General features: G+C 66.5%; 1 protein-coding gene across 1 annotated transcript; it reads right to left on the bottom strand.

Annotated features, from left to right (window-relative positions):
• Window positions 1–7369: 7369 nt before the first annotated feature.
• Window positions 7370–16741, bottom strand: Fgf3 (fibroblast growth factor 3). Its single transcript, XM_047516447.1, has 5 exons — window positions 16522–16741; window positions 14527–14630; window positions 9843–10330; window positions 9617–9727; window positions 7370–7601 (listed from the first exon to the last, which is right to left on the bottom strand). Exons 1-5 carry the CDS (start codon window positions 16739–16741, stop codon window positions 7370–7372), a joined length of 1155 nt encoding a protein of 384 aa, XP_047372403.1.
• Between the last annotated feature and the right edge of the window lie 1840 nt (window positions 16742–18581).

The raw sequence follows: 18581 nt of genomic DNA, 5'->3' as shown, positions 1-18581 counted from the left end.
CACGGGATAGCCCCCGAGCCTCAGCCCTGCCCCTGCTGGACGGGGCTGACCAGCTGCCCCTTCACACCCACTCGGGAGGCCGGTCCGCCCGCAGGTCGGGTGGGCCAGGTGTCCGGATGACAAGGAGCAGCAGCCTGAGTCCTGGGGGCTCGGCAGGGGGCGGGGGGAAGGGAGCCCCAGCAGCTCTGAGGCCCCAGAGGCGTGGACTGCGCAGCCTCTCTGTTCTGCTGTCCCTCCCGCCGCCCCCAGCGGGTGTCTGCTGGTGTCTGGGCGCATCGGCCAGGTCCACGCCCGGAAGCCATCAGCTGCCTTGGTGGAGCTGCTGCCCGAGCAGGCTCTGTTCTAGGCAGTCCGCACAAGGGCCACCGTCCCCACATCCCACGCCGAGTCACCTGCAGGACGGCACTGAGAAGAGGGAGCAGGGGCCCTCGGGGGCTCTGATGGAGGCCTGCGCAGCTCCAGCCCAGCCTGGGGTCAGGGAGGCAGCCCCCACGAGTGGCTGGCAGAGAGCAGTGTGTGCCAGGGCCTGGAGCGGACAGCAGGGAGGCCTGGCTGGGGGACACGCGGGACACGCAGGCAGCCGGGGGCAGCCCGCTCCCGTGCAGGCGGAGCCCTGTGGCCACGCGAGCCCCTCCCAGCCGCCCGCCTCCTAGCACAGAACACACCCTTCTCCACCAGCCACACTGAACCAAACCTGGAAAGACCTGGTGCCCAGGGCGCCAGCCCTGTTTCCTCTCTGAAGTGGGCCTTTGAACTTGACCTTGACCTGCCCCTCCCAAGGACTGGCCTGGGCACCTGCCTCTGCCCCACAGCACACTGGAGGAGTCCGGCGGTGGCAGCTGGGCAGGGAGGGGCTGGCCACGAAGGTCAGTCAAGGCCTCTCAGGGAGAAGCAACTGGACAGTGTCCCTGCAGAAGCCTGGTCTGTGTCCCTGGAAAGCTGGTGGCCACTGCCAGGGTGCAGGGCAGGCGGGGAGGACGCCAGGGTTAGAGTCACACGGGAAATATTTTCAGCCTGGGAGTCATGTCTGTCCCCACTGCTTGTCACCAGCCCACAGACAGCAGTCGGGGGACGGGGTGGCCTGTGCAGTGTTATTCCCCATGCAGGTGGCAGGTGGCAGGTGGCCGGTGGCCAGGAGGGCTGTGGGGAGGACTCTGCGCACAGCCCCACCCTCGAGAGCCGCGTCTGCCTCCAGACCTTCGGGGGCTGTTCTGCGCCTGGGCCCCTCCTGAGGAAGACCCCTTCCAGCCCCAGGAGCGGACGTCCCCGCAAGGGCACAGCCACGGCCTGTGAGCTGCGGCAACCGGCCCGTCCTCCAGGCGATGCTGCTGGCGAGGATCCTCCCAGACACGGGCCCGGGCCAAGGGGCACAAAAAGAGCCACAGGGTGCGCACGGCCCGGAAGACGGCACGGTGCAGGAGCCAGGCGGGGGCCCCAGGCGCTCCCACAGCCATGGAGGCAGCGCCTGGCTCCTGGCTCCTCGTCCTTCCTCGTCTTGTCCCTGGCCGTGGCCATCGCTTTGAGGGACCCTGTCTGCAGAGTCCTTCCAGAGTGGACAGCGGTTCCGTGGGAACGCTGGCCCTTTCTGCATTAGCATCTCTTCCGGGCACTTCAAAATTCCTTTAGTTTCCCGATTGCCTTGCAAGCAAACCACGGCCAAGGCCAGCTCGGGAACAAACCTGGCCCTCGGTGGCCGGGGTCGAGGATATCGGCCAGCCTGTCTGGGAAGTGGGGGCCACGGCGAGTCTGCGAGGCGGGGTTAGCGAAGCCGCGGTCTCCGGGCAGCAGCTGGCCTGGGCACGGCTGAGCTGTTCATCTCAGAACCAACCAGGGGCCTGCAGGACGGGCCACCGGGGAGCCCCGCGCTGCCATCACCAGGTGACCGTGGTCAGCCGCACTCCGAGCCTCAGTCCCTCTCGATTCTGTGGAAGAGGAAGGCCAAGTCCCACGGGGCTGGCCACTCAGTCCCTGCTGCGTCCACTGGCGCCTTTGGGAGCAGCCACAGGGTCCTGTCCGGTCACGGCGACTTCTTTGTCCCTCCCTGTCAGCCGGGGCCTAGCCGAGTGCTTCCCACAGCCAGGGCTGCAGGCGGGGGCCCGGGGGCCCTGGGAGAGGATGTTTGGATTCTCATGAGCCATTGTGGTCCCAGGGCAGGGGCGCGGGCTGAGGGGATGTGGACACGCCAGAAGCAGTGACCGTGGCACTCCGAGGGGCCCAGCCTCGGTCCATCTTGATCACCCAGGCCAGGAATGTGGCAGCAGAAAGGCCCCAGGAGATGCAGGCCTGATAGGCCCTGGGGGGAGGGGCTGCTTCCTCTGCCTGGCCGTGGTCACACAGAAAGGGCGAGGGTCACCGCCAGGGGTCCGGCCACAGTGTGGGCGGGCAGGCCAGAGGCGGGGGCAGCCTGAACCTGACTCCTGAGAGACGCTCCCAGAGGCAGCCGGGCGCCTGGCTGCTCCCTAGCCCCCTGGCTCCCCAGCCCTGGCACCTGGGTTGAGCCTCCCGACCTGGCCTCCTGCTGCCCTCGTCCCAGGAAGAACAGGTCCTGTGACCCGTTTCTCCCTGCTGGGAGGGCGGCTCTGACGTCCTGCAGCTTCAACCACCGCCCGCTCCAATGCCAGGCGGCTCCCGCGTTTGATCCCCTCGTCAGCAACGCTGGGCGGAACAGCTTCGTGCTCTGAAAAAGGAGAAAACTCTGAATCTGGGATGCTTTCTCCAGAAACGGAATCTCTGGACGCAGACAGGGATTTGGACTATAAATTCATGGTCCTAAAAGCACCCTTCACACGGACACAGCACTCGGGAGGCCGGCCTCCTACCTGTCCTCCCCCACCTCCCGCGCCTGTCCGGCTCCTGCTCTTCCCTGCGACTCTATCACACAGGCCTGATTCTCAAATCATCCTTCTGTCCTTCCTTCCTTCTTTTCTCCTTTCATGGTGCTGGGGATGGATCCTGGGTGCTCTACACGGAGCTACATCCTCAGCCCTTTTTATTTTATTTTGAGACGGAGTCCTACTGAGCTGCTGAGGCTGGCCTCAAACTTGTGATCCTCCTGCCTCAGCCTCCTGAGCAGCTGGGATCACAGGTGTGGGCCACCACACTCACTGTGCCCCGTGTGACTCATCTTAACCTGTTCTTATTTTAGAGCAGCTCCAGGTTTCTAGGGAAGGTGTGAAGAGGGTCAGCATCACCCTGTCCTCGCCCAGTGTCCCTTGTCATAAGTGTGCTCATAAGTGTGGCCCACTGGGCACATCTGTGGGTCTTCACGAGAGGGGCTTCCCACCAGCTGGTTAGTCCATGGTCCTTGCTGGGGTCTCCATGGGGAAGACCTGTGGACATCTGGGGCCAGGGGTAGCGTCCAGGTCCCTGTGAGAGCAGCAAGCTCTCTTTCCTGGGCCAAGGGCAGGGTCCCCACGTGGCACCATCCTCAGAGCCACGCCCGGCGCCTGGCTGTTGGTCTGCGCTCTGCTGGCTCCGGCCGGCCCGGCCCAGGCCTGTCCCACTGGACGAGGGGCCTCCTTGGAGGGTGGCTCCTTCTTGTCCCTCGGGGCCAGCCTGGAGGCCACCTCCCCAGCAGGGCTCCCAGGCCAGGACTGTGCTGTTGTCCCTCCGCCTCGCTCTCGGCCCACTCTGGGCTGACCAGAGGACACCGGAGTGTCCCTGTCCTCTGGCATCCCGTCTGGTGCCTCATGGTGCTGGCTGCACAGAGCCTGGCAGGGCAGGCCACCAGAGCCACCACATGGCACCGTCCAGGAGGACGGAGACCGGGGGTGCCTGCAGGCTTGGAGGGAGGTCGCCGGGCACTGGACCCTGCCGTGTCTCCCGCTGACGCTCCAGGTCCAGCTTCACCACCCCCAGCAGCACCTCCCACTCTGGCGGCCAGGGGCCCTCCCAGAGGCCACCTGGCCCATCTTGCGGACACCAGATCAGGGATGGAGCCAGCGACCTCCGGGTCCTGCCTGCCCATGGCCAGGAGGCCTCCTGGGGTCTCTCACGCTGCCTGGTTACAAGGGGCCCTCTGGGTGGGGGAGCGGCAAGCATTGGCACCCTGTTCTCAAGGAGCAGTGGAGGCTCAGGGGGACAAAGGGGCTGTCCTGATGCTGTCCAGGTGAGACTGGACTGAGCCAGGCTCAACCTCAGGCCTGCCTTACTGCTGGACCTCAGCCCTGGCCCTGTGTGAGCTCAGGCAGATGGCTTCACTTCTCTGAGCTGTTCTCTCATTGGAAAAATGGGGACGAGGAAAAGAGAAGGCGGCCTGTAGCACAGCGGCAAGGTCCAGTGGGAGCCCGCGTCGGGCGCGGCTCGGCCAGCAGCCTGCAGACGAGCAAGGCCTGTGTGGCTGGCCCCGGGCCAGATCCTGGTGTGGTCACCGTGGGGTCAGACCCCGCCCAGGACCTGCAGCCCTGAGCCTGGAACCTCAGCTCTGGCCCCCGACACCCTAACCCTTCCTGTGGGGTCTCCAGGCGTGTGGCACAGCCTGGCAGCTGGACGCCAGGTTGGGGCTCCCCTGGTCCCGTGGGGCCTGGCCTGCGCGCACCTGCCCGTGCCCAGTGCTGGCCCTGGCGGGCTCCCTCAGGTGACTGACCAGGACACTGGGTGCCTGCAGTGCCACCACCCCTGTGCAAGGGGTCAGGGGCCTTGGGGGGCGACAGCCTCCATTCACCCCACCCTCAGAGCAGGGGCGGGACCACCAGCTCCCGTGCCCAGGGTGGGGTCAGCGGGTGAACATGTGGCCTGGCTCCTGTGTCCGCTCACAGCCACCTGGGATTGGCCAGCCCCCTGCCTCTCTTGGAGTGGTGGTTCTGAGGAGGGTGCTGGTCTGGCCAGTCCCCTCTAGGTCCTGGGGACAGCGTGAGTGACCGGTGAGGCACACCGTCCTCCCTTGCCCAGGGCAGGACCTCTGCATGGCCACCCAGCGACATGCTGGGAAAAACCTTGGGGCCTCTGTGGGCTCTGGGGAGGGAGCCTCTGGCCAGGCCTGGGTGGGCCTGGCGGGCACTGCCCTCCGCAGGTGGCCTCGGGCTAGGCTGGCCCTGGGTCCCGGCAGCCCCTCCAGCAGCTGGGCAACCACGACAGGCACCTCCTCCTACGGCTTTGGAGAAGCCGCCCAGGAAGGAAGACCTGGGCGGCTTGCACAGGTGCGTGAGGAGGCCGGTGCCCGCCCCACGGGCTGTGCCCAAACCTGGCCGCCCGTCTGCCTTTCTGTTTGGTGATGGAAGTCCTGAGCGTTGACTGCACCTCTCTGCCTCCCTCACAGCTCAGAACCACCAGGTGACTGGAGTCCGGCCAACGGGAAGTAAGGCCCAGGTGTCTGTGACTTCTGGAAGCTGCCCTTTGAAGTTGGGGCCCGCCCGTCTCCTTTACTGCTAGCGGATGGGACACAAGTGCGTGGCTGGAATCAGGCAGCCATTTTGTCACTGAGGTCAGGGAGCATGGCCAATCTGGAGGGGCTTGGGTCCCTGAGGAGCGGTGCCAATCGCCTGGGTCTCTTGGGCCCGGCTCCCAGTTTGTCCTGGCTCGTCCCACAGTTAGGAAGTCTGTACCCCCGAGCCTCAGTCTCCCCACCTGCAGGTGGGAATCACAATGGCCAGCTTTGTAGGGTTGCTGGGAGAATCCAGTGGCGAGGGGTAGAAAGCCCCCAGTCACGAGCTACTCAGTGAGAGTGGGCAGTCCTTGGGGTGTCTCTTTATGTCAGGGGTCCTGGACGCCTCGGAGGCCGCCAGCCTGCTGGGCCCTGTTCAGGGCCCCGTCACGGGATCCAGGGTGGGGCAAACCAGGCCAGGCTACCATGCCTTGAAAACCACTGGTATAGACCAAGGGCCCCGAACATGGGCCCAGCAAGGTCCCAGAGCACAGGACAGGTTCCCAGGTGGTCCCAGTCCTTGGACGCTGCTCCCACCCAGTGCCAAGAGTGGCCCCAGGCCCCTGCCACCTCCTTGCCAGGCCCCAGCCCTCGAATGAGGAGGGGACCCCTGTCCTCCCTGTCCAGCATGTCTTTCTGGACCCGTGGGGTGGCTGGACAGTCCTGTCCTCACTCCTCCTGCCTGACCTAGGGTGCCTCAGCGCCTCTGCCTGCTGTCACTGGCAGAGTCCCCACTGCCCACAGGCAGGGTCGGATTGGCCCTGGGTCCTCAGACTGGGCCACGCCTGGCGCTTGTCGAGACCACTGCCATCTGCTGGTGGGCTGCAGTACTGCATACCGGGTGGGGGGCCTGCCCAGACCACCTGGGACCACCCCGCCCCCAGCCTCCCCCAACTGTTCCCAAAGGAACAGCCTCCTGGGAAGGCTTCTGCATGGCTGGGCCATCACGTTCGCTGGGGCGAGGGCAGAGTCATGCGGTGGCCTGGTGGTGGCGTGCTGTCCTGGGCACGGCAGGGGCCTGTTCCAGGACGTCCCCATCACGTCACTCTGGAAGGAGTCTTGTGCCCACCGGATCCTGTCCCTGCTCCCTCAGCCCTGGAGGGCAGCGGCCACTTCCGACACCCAACTGCAGGGCATCGCAGGCTGTGGCCTCGCCTACTCCCTCAGCTGGTGGGGTTTGGGGGCGGGGGAGGTGGGGTGGGTGGGGTTTGGGGAGGTGGAGGTGGGGTTTGGGGGCAGGGGAGGTGGGGGTGGGCGAGGTGGGGTTTGGGGAGTTGGGGGTGGAGCTTGGGGTCCGGAGGTGGGGTGGGGATGGGGTTTGGGGAGGTGGGGTGGGGTTTGGGGGCGGGAAAGAGGAGATGGGGGTGGGGGTGGGGTTTGGGGGCGGGGGAGGTGGAGTGGGTGGGGTTTGGGGAGGTGGAGGTGGGGTTTGGGGGCAGGGGAGGTGGGGGTGGGCGAGGTGGGGTTTGGGGAGGTGGGAGTGGGGGTGGGGGGATGGGGTTTGGGGAGGTGGGAGTGGGGGTGGGGGGATGGGGTTTGGGGAGTTGGGGTGGAGCTTGGGGTTGGGAGGTGGGGTGGGGGTGGGGGGATGGGGTTTGGGGAGGTGGGAGTGGGGGTGGGGGGATGGGGTTTGGGGAGGTGGGGGTGGAGCTTGGGGTTGGGAGGTGGGGTGGGGGTGGGGTTTGGGGAGGTGGGGTGGGGTTTGGGGAGGTGGGGTGGGGGCGGGGCAGGTAGAGGAAGGAAGGGAGAGTTCCGGTCCTGCCTCCTGAGCTCTATGGGAGACACTAGTGCAGACACACTTGTAAGTGCATTTATTTGGTCAGTGGTAACAGAGGAGTTTTGAACTCCTGTCTTGGAGCAGCCGCCCAGGCCTGGATTCCTGAGGGTCTCCAGGCCGCTGTGAGCACCAGACTTTGCCCTCTTTCCCAGCCCCTCACCCCAGCGCGGCTCCTGGCCGGCCTCCACCTGGCCCTGCCCGGCGGCCTCTGCAGTTGTTACTGTAGAGCATCACTGGATGGCCTCAGTGGACCCCACGGCAGCTCCGTGAACAGGGGAGAGGAGCTGGCCCTGGACCACCAGGTGGAAGAGCCCTGTGTCCCTGTCCAGCGGCAAAAGTGACCGGGACATCTGCTGCTGCTGGCGTGCTGCCTGCGGGGCTCTCCTACCCAGAAGCCCCATCCCTCTGGGTGTGGACAGTCGCAGGTGCAGGCCAGCTCTCGGCGGATCTGCGGCTGGAGGGCTGTGGAGGCCAGGTGGCCGTCCAGGGGTGCCAGCCTCAGACCTGCTGGCTCTCCCTCGGAGGCCTTCGCCCCGGGGAGGGGGTGGTTCTGAGCCTGCCAGGTTGCAGGGCCCGCTCTGCCCCGCGGAGAGTCCTGCAGCGCCAGGCTGGGACTCTGGGCCCGGCAGCAGCTCGGAGCCCCCGTGCCTCACCAGGGCCCGGGGGCAGTGGGGAGTGGGCCCCGCCCAGGCCCACTGCACAGGCGGCTCTGCTCCCGCCGTCCTTCCCCAGGCCCTGGACCTGCTGGCCGCTGCGGTCAGCACTGTTGACTGACTGCTCTGGCGCCTTCCCCAGCCACTTGTGACCCCAGGACCCCAGGATGACAGGCGTTTGCAGTCAGGCGCTGCAGAGCTCCAGCCGCTGGCGCCCAGCCTGGGTGTTAAGCCTGGTGACCGTCACGCCTCAGCCCTGCCCCCCCAGCCGCGGGTCTCCTGGAGAGCTCCCCACGCCCGCCTGCTGCCCTCCTGGACGGGCTCCCAGCCCACTCTCCGTCACACTGCAGAGTCCCTGGGCCACTCGCCGTGCCAACACCAGGGCCTTGAGGCTCGGCCATGTTGTGGGCATCTCCCCAAGGCCAAGCGACGTCCGGCTGTGGGTGGACCGGGCTCACTCCTCCTTCCCAGGGTGGACATGAGCCTCTGGCCCACCGTGAACGATGCTGTCACCCGCTGACACCCCTTTGGCTTCCTGCTTCAGTCCTTGGGGGACTGCCTGGCCCAGGGACTGCTGGACGCCGTGGTGACAGTGTTCGTCTTTGCAGGAACCACCTGTCTTCCACGTGACCACGCCGTTATACGTTCCTGCTCCTGACAGATTCTTGCCCCAAAGTCCCCGAGACTCACTGCCCTGTCCCCTGGGCCTCTCCCCTCAGCCTCCTCTTTTCTGTCCTGGTTGGGCAAATGCAAGGAGAGAGGCCACAGTCCCTGCAGCCTCTGGGCCCCTGCTCCAGCTCTGAGGGTGTCCTCCATGAGCACAGGTGGCCCAGCATCTAGCCCCTGCCCCTGGGCTCCCCGCAGAGCAGGTGGGCTGGCTTCTCGCCCCTCCAGCCCCTTTCCTTCTCAAGGGATCTGAGCCCCTGGTCTCCTTCTGCAGGTGACGATGCAGAGGCTCCGCCCACGGCCACGGTGGGCCCCCAGAGGCCGGGCCCCCACTGGCCTGGTCCCATCTGCCTCAGTGTTAGGGGCCCCCATGGCCACAGCCCTCATCAGGGACCAGCTTTGACACGTCCGTGACACCGCCACACCCGTGACCACACCCCTGGGGCAGGTGCCCTGCCCAGCCCCGTTCCTCACCTGCAGACTGGGAATGATCGTGTCATCTGCCCATCGCCTCTGGTTGAACACGGCCACAGGGACAGCAGAGCTGCCTCTGCTCACGTCCCTCTGCAGGGGACAGTGCTCAGAGCCTCAGGGTGGAGGTTCAGCAGACATCGCCCAATCCTGGGGCAGCTCGGCAAAGACCCGGCCTGCCCCGTGCTGCCCGCCTCTGCCTCCTCGAGGGTCCGGCTGGTCTGGTCTGAGCTGCTTGGGGCTCTCTGACCCGGGCGGGGGCAGTGGGAACAAGAGCACTGTCCTCTGGGGCTGTACGCCCAGGCCACACCCTCCCCGGGCACCTGCCCAACCTGGGCCTCGGGCTGTCCCCTGGGCGACCAGGCCAGCCACCCATGGGCCCCGCGGGGGGCAGGTGTTGGGGTCAGACAGAGCCGGGTCATGGCTCCCCACAGCTAGTCACAGTGCCCGGGAGTGGCTGTTCAGGACGGGCTGGGCCGAGGTGGGTCTCAGGGATGAAGAAGGAGAGATCCCGCCTGGTGGGACGCCCTTCCCTGAAGAGCTGCCTCCCCTCCGTCCACACCTGCAGACACAGACCCGAGCCAGGAGCGCACAGAGGCAGCGCAGCACGGAGACCGGGACACGTGTCCTCCCGGCCGCTCTCGAGGCCCAGGCACCCGCCGGCAGGCAGGAGCCGCCCCTTCCCACCCACGCCCCGCCTGGCCCAGCCGCGTCTCAGCTGCTTCTCGGAGCATGCGGGGCCTCTCCTGGAGCACTGGCCGGCTGCTGGACAGGGCGATGTACCGGGAAGGCCGCGGGCTTTCCGCACCAGCACGGCATCCGGCAAACAGCAACACAGAATAAAATACTTTAATGTCCAGAGACGCCCACGCTGTCCACCCTGCGAGCTGCTGGGGGCTCCTGGGTCACTCACCCCACAAGTGTCTCAGAGTCGCCCTCCCTGGAGTCCCGGTCCAGCCTGGGGGCTCCCTGTGACCTCGTCTGAGCGCACAGGGAGGCGGGCGACGTGTCCCTCGGCGCCCAGACGGCAGGGAACAGAGTTGTCGTCTGTGCGGCTGGTGGACACTCTGCGCGGAGCCCCGATGTGCGAGGGCTTCGCTCCCGGGGGGCCTCCCCGGCTCTGCCTCTCCTGCCGCCGCTCTGCAGCAGCCGCACCAGCTCGTGGTCCCTGGGGTCCAGCACGCGGGGCAGGAACAGGGAGGACTTCTGCGTGCGGCGCGTCTTGAAGCCGCGGCGGGGCCGGCCCTTGCCGTTCACAGACACGTACCACAGTCTCTCGGCGCCGGGCTGCCGCCGCGGCCCCAGCCCACCGGGCGCCGAGCGGTACAGCCGGGAGGCGTAGGTGCTGTAGCCCAGCTCCTGGATCCGCTCCACGAACTCGCACTCGGCGCTGTAGTGCTCCTGCGGGCAGAGGCACGTCAGGGGCCGGGCTGGCAGGGCACCCCCACACCTCCCTGTCCTTGGAGGCTGCGGGCACCCTTCCTACGCCCTTCCTCCCGGGCCTGGTGATCGTGGCCCTCGGGGGGCTCCAGGCGTCTCCCTCTGCCGAGGCCTCCTAAGCCCCTGGAGGCTTGTGTTCCCTGCCCGTCCTCTCCGGGCCCTGCGGCCTCCATGCCCCTCTGCGGTGCGTCCGGCGTAGGGACAGGCTGTGGGGCAGAGGCAGGGCCTTCCCACCCGGGGGCCTCTGTGGCCTCACGTCAGCAGGGACTGGACGCCTGGGTGAAGGCAGAGGGGGCGCCCCAGAGCCCTCCTGAAGAAATGGCGTAGAAGAAAAGGAAGCCCTGGCGGCCGGGCCTGTGGTCCAGCCACTCGGGAGACCAAAGCAACCGGCGGAGGAAATGCCACCACAGGAGGGGTGCAGGCGGTTTTCACGTCTTGGGCACGAGGGTCCCCGCCCGGCAGGTAGAGCCCGGCTGGAGCCTGGCCGGAGGGACGTGGCCACTGCTGTTCCCCAAGGGGCCCAGAGGCCCAGGCGCCACAGCAGAGAGGACATGCACCCCGTCCCCAGAAACCACTGGGGACTGTGCAGGAGATGTCACCAGGGCCCCGAGGCCCAACCACAGGCCCTCCCGCGGGGCCTCCTGTGGGGTCTGCCTCTGTGGGTGGATGCCCTGTGGGTGGGCAGGACTTGGGAAGCCCACCGAGGCTCCAATCGCAGCCACAGGAGGGCGGGGATGCACCTGCCCAGGTCCGCTGAGCCGGGGGCGGGACCAGGCGGGCTGGAGGACTCTCCTTTCCCCCGGGGACGGGCCTTAGGCAGGGAAGGGAGCCCTCTCCCTCTCTCTCCCTCTGGGGCGTGGTGGCCCCAGGAGGGGGAAGGGCAGCTCTGGAGTGGAGGAGGCCCAGCGGGCCCTGGGCCTGTTTCCAGGGTCACAGGCTGTGGGGTCCAGGCCCAGGACTGGTAGCACTGACCTGGCAGGGACATGGTGTGGGAGATGCCAGGAGGGGGCTCAGGGCGAACCGGGCAGGGGTCCGCACACCGTGTCACCCTGACGCTCACTGTCCCCGTCGCTCCGTGGGTGCCCAGGACTTCCTGCCTCATGGTGTGGAGCGCCCTGCCCAGGACCACCCCCCTGGTTTGTGATGAGGACACAGAGGCCGGGGTGGCATCAGGCCCCACGGGGACAGGGCATGGTCCTGGCCTTTGCCTGACTCCTGGGCTGCACTCCATGCTGCCCTGGGCCCCGGGGCTGGGGTCCCCCAGGCTGTGCCAGCACCTGCTTCCCACCCTGGCACATGGGGACCTGGGGCAGGCCCGGCCTCTTCCCAGGTCTGTGGTCCTGGCGGAGGTGTGTCCCCTGGGCCAGGAAAGCCAGGCAGTGGGCTCTGTCTTTCAGGGACGTGGCGGGTAAATGAAGGACAGAGGCCTGTGGGCCTCGAAGGGCAAGAGGCTCAGGCCCTGCCAAGTGGGGTCCTGGGGTGGGGGGCACAGAGCACTTGCTGGCACCTTGTGGGCATGGGTAGCCAAGATGACCAGGGAGGGCCAGAGCCACAGACTCCATGCGGCTGTGGTTGAGATTCGATGGCCTCAGTGCCCAGGCCACTCTGACCCTGCCATCCCACCCAGGCCCTTCCCCAGAGCCCCTCCTAACCACACCAAGTGGACTCAGAGACCTTGCTGACAGGGCGTGGGTGGGAAGTGTCCTGAGGAGGGGGCAGGAGGGGACGGCTCGGCAGGGCACAGCATGTCTGGAGGGCGTGGGAGCTGTGGGTCAGAGGCGGGAGAGGAGCTGGGTGCCTTGGTGAGCACGTGTGGGTGATGTGGGGACCCTGGGGGCCGTGATGTGCTTTTTAGGGTGACCCCTCGGCTTGTACCTAGCAGAATATGTCACAGGGTAAGTGTCGGGGACACTGATGAATGAATGCTGGCTGGCTGGAGAGATGGATGGATGGATGGCCGACTGGGTGGGCACATAGGTGGAGGGACGGTGTGTTCACGGGTGACTGAATGGTGGTGGACAGATGTGTGTGTGGGTGGACGGATGGGTGGGTGACTGGGTGGTGGGTGGTATGTGGATGGCTAGAGGGCGACGCAGATGGATGGGTGGGTGGCGAGTCCATGGACCACCAGGCAGAGGGGGCGAACGGACCTGTGTGGGGATGATTGGCTGGATGGACGGTGACTGTACGCAGGTATGGGTGGGTGGACAGCTGGCGGGGACAGACGGGTGAGCGTGAGGACGGCTGACTGGGCTGTAGGACAGAAAGGCTTGGGCCAGACACCTGGTCCCAAGGCTGTTGGTCCCAAGGTAGGAAGGAACAAGGCTTGTGGGGAGGTGGGGTGTGGACTGAGGCTTGGGGACAGACCTAATGTGGGGCTCAGAGAGGGAGGGTTCCCAGGCTCCCAGCTGACTCCAGCTAAAATGAGAGGCTGGGGGCCATGGTGCAGGTGGGGGTCAGGAGCCTGCTGAGTTCCAGTGGCTGCGCTGCCCTCACCTGGGGTCCCTGAGCGGCTGGGGTGTCCCGGGGAGTGATCTATAACTAGAGAGGAAGCTGGGACTGGCACTGGGGTGTTGGGGTGCAAGCCAGTGGTCACCTGCCCACAGAAGTGGACAAGCCAGCCAGCGGAGGGGAGAGGCAGGATGCCAGCCAAGTCAGGGCACCCGAGCAGCGAGGGCGGGGCAGGGTGGTGAAGCAGCTCTCCTAGACCAGCGGGCGGCTGGCGGGGGAACGCGACAGGGCGGCACACAGCTGCCTCCCTCTGATGCTGTCTGCAGGGCAGTGAGTCCACGTCTGCTGGGTGCTCTGCCAAGTTCCACAGCATCCAGCTAGATTGCCAGTCCATCCCTGGCCTCGTGGTCCCCAGTGGGACCGTAAACCTCAGCCCTGCCTCTCCCGAGACCAGGCTGTGAGCTCCGAGGGACGGAAGCCACAGGTGGCCCACACACTGGGATCACCAGACACGCCTGGGTCCTCCACTGAGTGGCAGTGCCGTGTCCTCCCGGGTCTGCCCTCCCCGCTCTACCTGGGGAGTCCCCTGGTGGGGACAGGAGGCCTTCCTTGTGGTCAAGAAGAGCAGTACCATCAGTGGAGGCCACCAAACCTCCTTCCTGGGGCACCCCTCACTCCAAGGAGGAGGAACAACCAAGACGGTCACTGGAGCGGGTTCCAGACAGCCCCAGGCCTGCCTCGGGGGTGGCTCAGCCAGACCCGACCCCAGCAGGGGGCACGTTCATCACTGAGCGGGGAGGGGACACGGAAGGCCTGAGAAAGGCCACCCGGGAGCTTCTGCTTCCAGACGCACTTTCTGGCAAGGGCCCCTGGGTGCGGCAGGCCCAAGGTTGGCACTTCTTTTAGCAAAACACTTGAAAATGGATCACCGGATGCCAGAGGTGGCAGGTGAGCAGGTGAGGGGTGCTCAACACAGGCAAGATGGACGTCTGGACTGTACAAGGGTGCACAACCTCTCAGTGCCTGGGAGGTGTCAGCCATGGGGCACGTGGTCATCAGCTGAAGTGGCAAACTTCCTAGCTGGGTGTGTGTCACACCAGGTGTTCCCTGGACGATGCCCACGGAACCAGGGGATCGGTAGAGGGGGTGGTGCACCTGGGCTCGGGCCGTGGCCTTGGACAGGGCTCCCTCCTCCCGTCCGCTCTGCTCAGTTCCCCCCAAGCGCTGACGGCTGGCGCTTCCACTCCCTGCCCCTCGAAGGGCTGAGCCTGCCCTGCTCCTCCCCCAGAGCCCTGCCCCGCCCAGCAGAAGAGCTTTGCGGGGGGGGGGGGGGGGGGGGGGGGGGGGACACGACCCGGATTTGCTTGCAAGTCTGCTTGGACCCATTAATTCAGTGGAAACGTGGGGGTCTACCTCCCCTCTGCGCTCTGCTCTCTTCAGGGAAGCTAATAATGATGTGATCGCTTTCTGAACCCCCGCACGACTTCCCCGCAGGCCCATCTGCTGGGGCTGCCTCCCCAAGGAGCCCCCGAGAGCTCGGGGCTACCGATTCACAGGCCCAGAGTCCCGGTCCAGTGTGAGTCCTGCACACTCCTAGCAAAGCATTCTTGCACTCCTGTCCCCTCCGACCCCTCCGTCCCCTGATGTGGTATTCCAGTGCGGCGGCTACTCTATCAGTGCCCGCCCATGCAAGAGATTGGACTCACGGAAGCGTAGAGCCGGCCCCTCTGGTTCATGGCCAGGTACCGCCCAGAGAAGAGCCCCTTGATGGCCACAACGCCCACCTCCACCGCCGTGATCTCCAGGATGCCTGGGGAAGTTGGAAGGCCCGTCAGTCGCTCTGCCTCTACAGAACCAAGGCCAGCCCTGAGCACCACCCAGTTCACAATGGCAAGGTCACCCACGCCCCACAGGTGGCAGGGGCTGGGAAGGGAGGGAGAAAGCACCGCTGGAGAGGAGAAGGGGCGTCGGCCTCGGAAGGCTGCGCCCAGGAGAGTAATTTGAACCCAGGAGTGGGCGGGAAGGTTCGCATTTACTCGGGTGGGTGATGTGACCCCACCAGGGTGCCACCCAAGCCAAGCTGGCAGTGGATCTGGGTGGGAGATGTCCCAGGCAGAGGGTCCTTGGATACAGGAAGTGAGGCGAAAGCCGAATCTGGAGCTCACAGAGGGACACTGGCCAGGGCTCGCCCACACCCCAGTGGATGAGGACGTCCAGTCACTCTGGTGCCTGTCTTTGTGGACACTAGGGAGCTTCTGGGGGTTGGGGTTGCAAAGTTCCCAAATAGGGCCATGTCCCCAAAAGGGTTCCAGGATGCCTGGGACTGCCTTCCAACCCTTTCCAGGGGCACAAGTCCAGGGCTGGTGTCCGCCACCTGCATGGCCGGATCACCTGGAAATCAGGACTTAGTTGAGGTCTCACTCTAGGGCGTGTGTGTGTTGCGGGCCTTTCAAGTGTGGGGTACAGTCATTAGGCTCCCCAGCGCCAGCCCAGGGAGCAGCTGCGCTCAGGTCCAGATGCCTGCTGAGACCGCTGTGAGTGGCCCCTCCCTGCCTCTGAGCGGCCCACCTGGGTTGCACCAGGAAGACTAGATGCTCTACGACCCAGGGAGACTGAATTTGGAGGGAGCCTGTGTGGGGTGCCTGCAAGAAGAGTCCTGCGCACAGGGAACCCCTGGCGATCGCCGTCCCCACCATGTGCTCAGATGGCCTCCAAACACGCCCTCGCAGGGCTGCGGCTTCCCCCGGAGGAAGCTGCGGTTTTCCGCTACCACCTTGAACCACCGTGCGGTTTCCTGCGCCCAGGGCAGGAGTCAAGCGCAGCGCCCTAAGCCAGGATCTCCGCGGTGCTTGACACTCCCACGCTCCCCACTGCGGTCCTTCCGGGTCCGAGCGCCCGCCTGCTCCCCACCGGTCAAGGTTGCTTAGGGTCTCCCAGCTTTCTCTCCGTGCAAGGAGGCTCAGCACCGGCCTCAGGTCCCAGTGGCTAGAGTCACTCGGCGGAACCTGGGGACTGCCCAGTGAGCGCAGCCCGGGCCTCTGGTCCTGGGTTCGGGGAGGGCGTACTTGTATCTCGAACTCCCCCAGACCCAGGAAGATGTGCCTTGGCTCTCACGACCCCCATGCCACAGAGGGGACCCCCACCCTTCTTGCCACCCCTGCGGGCAAGGGCTGAGGCTGAGGGGTGCGGATCCCAGCCCAGGGAAAAGACTGAGGGCAGCAGCCTGCAACCTAGCTCTGGGAGGCGAGTGTCCTGCTCAGTAGCGGCAACGGCTGGGCGACCCAGAGGAGGGAGGGTAGAGGGGGAACGCGGTGCACCCAGGGTCGACAGGAGGTGGAGAAGTCCTCAAAATAATAAAGAGAATGATAAATGCCTCCTCCAGATCCTTTTCTCCGACAAATTCAAAGAGCTTAAACTTGTCAGAACTGCCAAGCAGCGGAGCGCGGTCTGGAGTCGCCAACCACGTGCCCCCTCTGAGGAGCCGGCCAGGCGGGGGCATGTGCTGCCAGCTCGCCCCACCTTGGCCCAGGCTGCTGCGCTCTCTTCGGTCCCCCTCCCAGCTCTCCCCCGACTGCAGAGCGCGCTTTTTCTCCCCGGTCGAGGCGGCGGAGGAGCGCATCCGGGCGGCCGCCCTCTGGCAGAGGGAGGCGGGCACCCTGGGCGCTGCTCCCACCGGGGCCCCCGCCGAGCCAGGCACTCACTGTAGGCGCTGTTCTCCAGGCTGCCGTTGACGCGGCCGCTCGGGTGCAGCTGGAGATGGTACTTGGTGGCGCAGTAGAGCTTACGGCGCCGGGGCGCCCCGCCTAGGTGTTCGTAGACCCCGCCGCGGCCCCCTGCATCGCGCCGCGGCCGCGCCCCGGGGCCCGCCGCGGGCCAGCCGGGCTCCAGCAGGCTGAGCAGCAGGAGCCAGATCAAGCCCATCGTGGCATCGCGCCCGCCCCGCGGTGGCTGCAGGCCAGCGCGGTGCCCATGGAAGGCGCGGCAGCCCGGCCGCGGCGAGGCGCTGGAAGACGGCTCCCGCGCCTGGCGGTGCGGACTCCGGCTCCGCGGGAAAGAGGGGTGGGGAGAGGAAAAGTGGGGGGGGGGGAGAGGGAGGAGGGAGAACCTTTAATTTCCACCCAGGAGCGGGGAAATTTCCGTTGCTGCGCAAAGCGCTGGAAGAAAAGACGGTTCGCCAACAAAAGGCCGACGTGCTCCCCGGGCGGAGGCGCGGGAGGGGCGCGAGCCCGGCGGGGCGCGGGGCTCAGGCCGGGGGCCGCCTGCGCACACTCGCCCCCCGCGCTCCGCCGTCGAGCGGCGACTCGGCTCGGCCTCGCGCCCCGCGCCCGCTCACGCCCTCCTGGCGCTGAAAGGTCCCTTGCCCGCCCCTCCCCCGCTCCCGCCCCCAGACCAATTATGCCTCGGAAAATTATAGACCGAGGCCTTGAGGCGGCCGCCCCAGGCCCTGTCACCCCCTCCCGCCCCCCATCAATCCCCCTGCACAATGGCACCGCCGGGATGACTGATGTCCGCCAAAACAACTTGCGGGGGAAGTCGGGCTGACAAACGCCCATTAAAGGCTGCGCATAATGACGGGGACCAATGAGGGCGACGTAGGGGAAAGTCTGCGCTCCTGAGCGCGTTGGGGACCCGGGGTTGAGTCTGCGACCCGCGCTTCGTCCGGGAGCTGCAGCGCTGTCCTCTGCCCCCCGGGGCAGTGCCAGGACCCCGCGGGGGTGGTTGTCGCTCTCCAACCCGGCAGACCGCGGTGCACAAATGAGGTTTGGGCACTTGGGGTAGGCCTCGGACTTGCTGTCCCCGCGGGTCCTGAAAAGGGGCTGGGAGGGACAGAAGAGTGGGCACAGAGATGGAGCCCTGGAGATGCAGGTAGAGCAGGAGAGAGAGATGGAGACCCAGAGAGCAGCGAGGGTCCCCAGGAAGAGCGCCAAGGAACTGGAGCAGCCTGTGAGGGAGAGAGGAGAGCGCTCCCCGTGTGCCCCTCAGGGACCGCCCTGACCCGGGGATCGCTGGTCCAGGGGAGAGAACAGCGCTCCCTCTCCAGGCTGGGCTTCCCCTTTGCAGGTGCTCCCGGAAGATCAGAAGGAGCCAGAGAACCCTGGCCCCTGTCTAGCCCACTGCCTCTCTCCTGCTCCACCCCCCACCCACAGTTCCCAGGGAGCCCCTGGGCTGGTCTCCAGCCCCGCCCACTGTGTGGCAGCTCTGCCCTAGAGCTGGGCCCAGAGTGCTCCCCACAGGAGGGACACTGTGGAGGACAGATGTGCTGGTCTGACCTGGCTAAGCTCTGGTCTTCTGGGCAGCCTGGTGCTCAGGCTCCCAGGACACACTCCTGAGCGAGAGGCTGGCCTGCTCCTTGCCTGCCTGGTGGCCTTGGCCGCATAGCACAGCCCTCTGAGACTCCGGCCTCTCGTGCTGGGGTGTCCCACATGTAGGACCAAGCCTCCATGGACTGGCCCAGCTGCATCTTCCACGGGTCGGCGTCAACACAGAGCAGCCCACAGGTGAAGGACCACGGTCGTCACGTGAGCTTGGATCCTGAGGGAAGGGGCGCTGCTCAGGAAAGCCCCAACAGTAGGGACTGGCCCTGGGAGCCCCCCGAGACCCTGGCTCATCGTGCAATCCTCTCCCCAGGGACCTCAGGCAGCAGAGTCCCTGGGCTGGGGTCTTCCCGCTCCCACGTAGCCACACATCTGGCCCTTCCATCCGCCCTGCACCCCGAAGTTGGAGGGAGTGACCTGAAACCCCAGGTTCCCTAGCCCTGAGT

This window comes from Sciurus carolinensis, chromosome 11 (assembly GCF_902686445.1).
Source record: "Sciurus carolinensis chromosome 11, mSciCar1.2, whole genome shotgun sequence".
NCBI lineage: Eukaryota > Metazoa > Chordata > Mammalia > Rodentia > Sciuridae > Sciurus > Sciurus carolinensis.
Note: the sequence above shows the minus strand (reverse complement) of the source record. Positions and strands in the feature narration are given on the sequence as shown.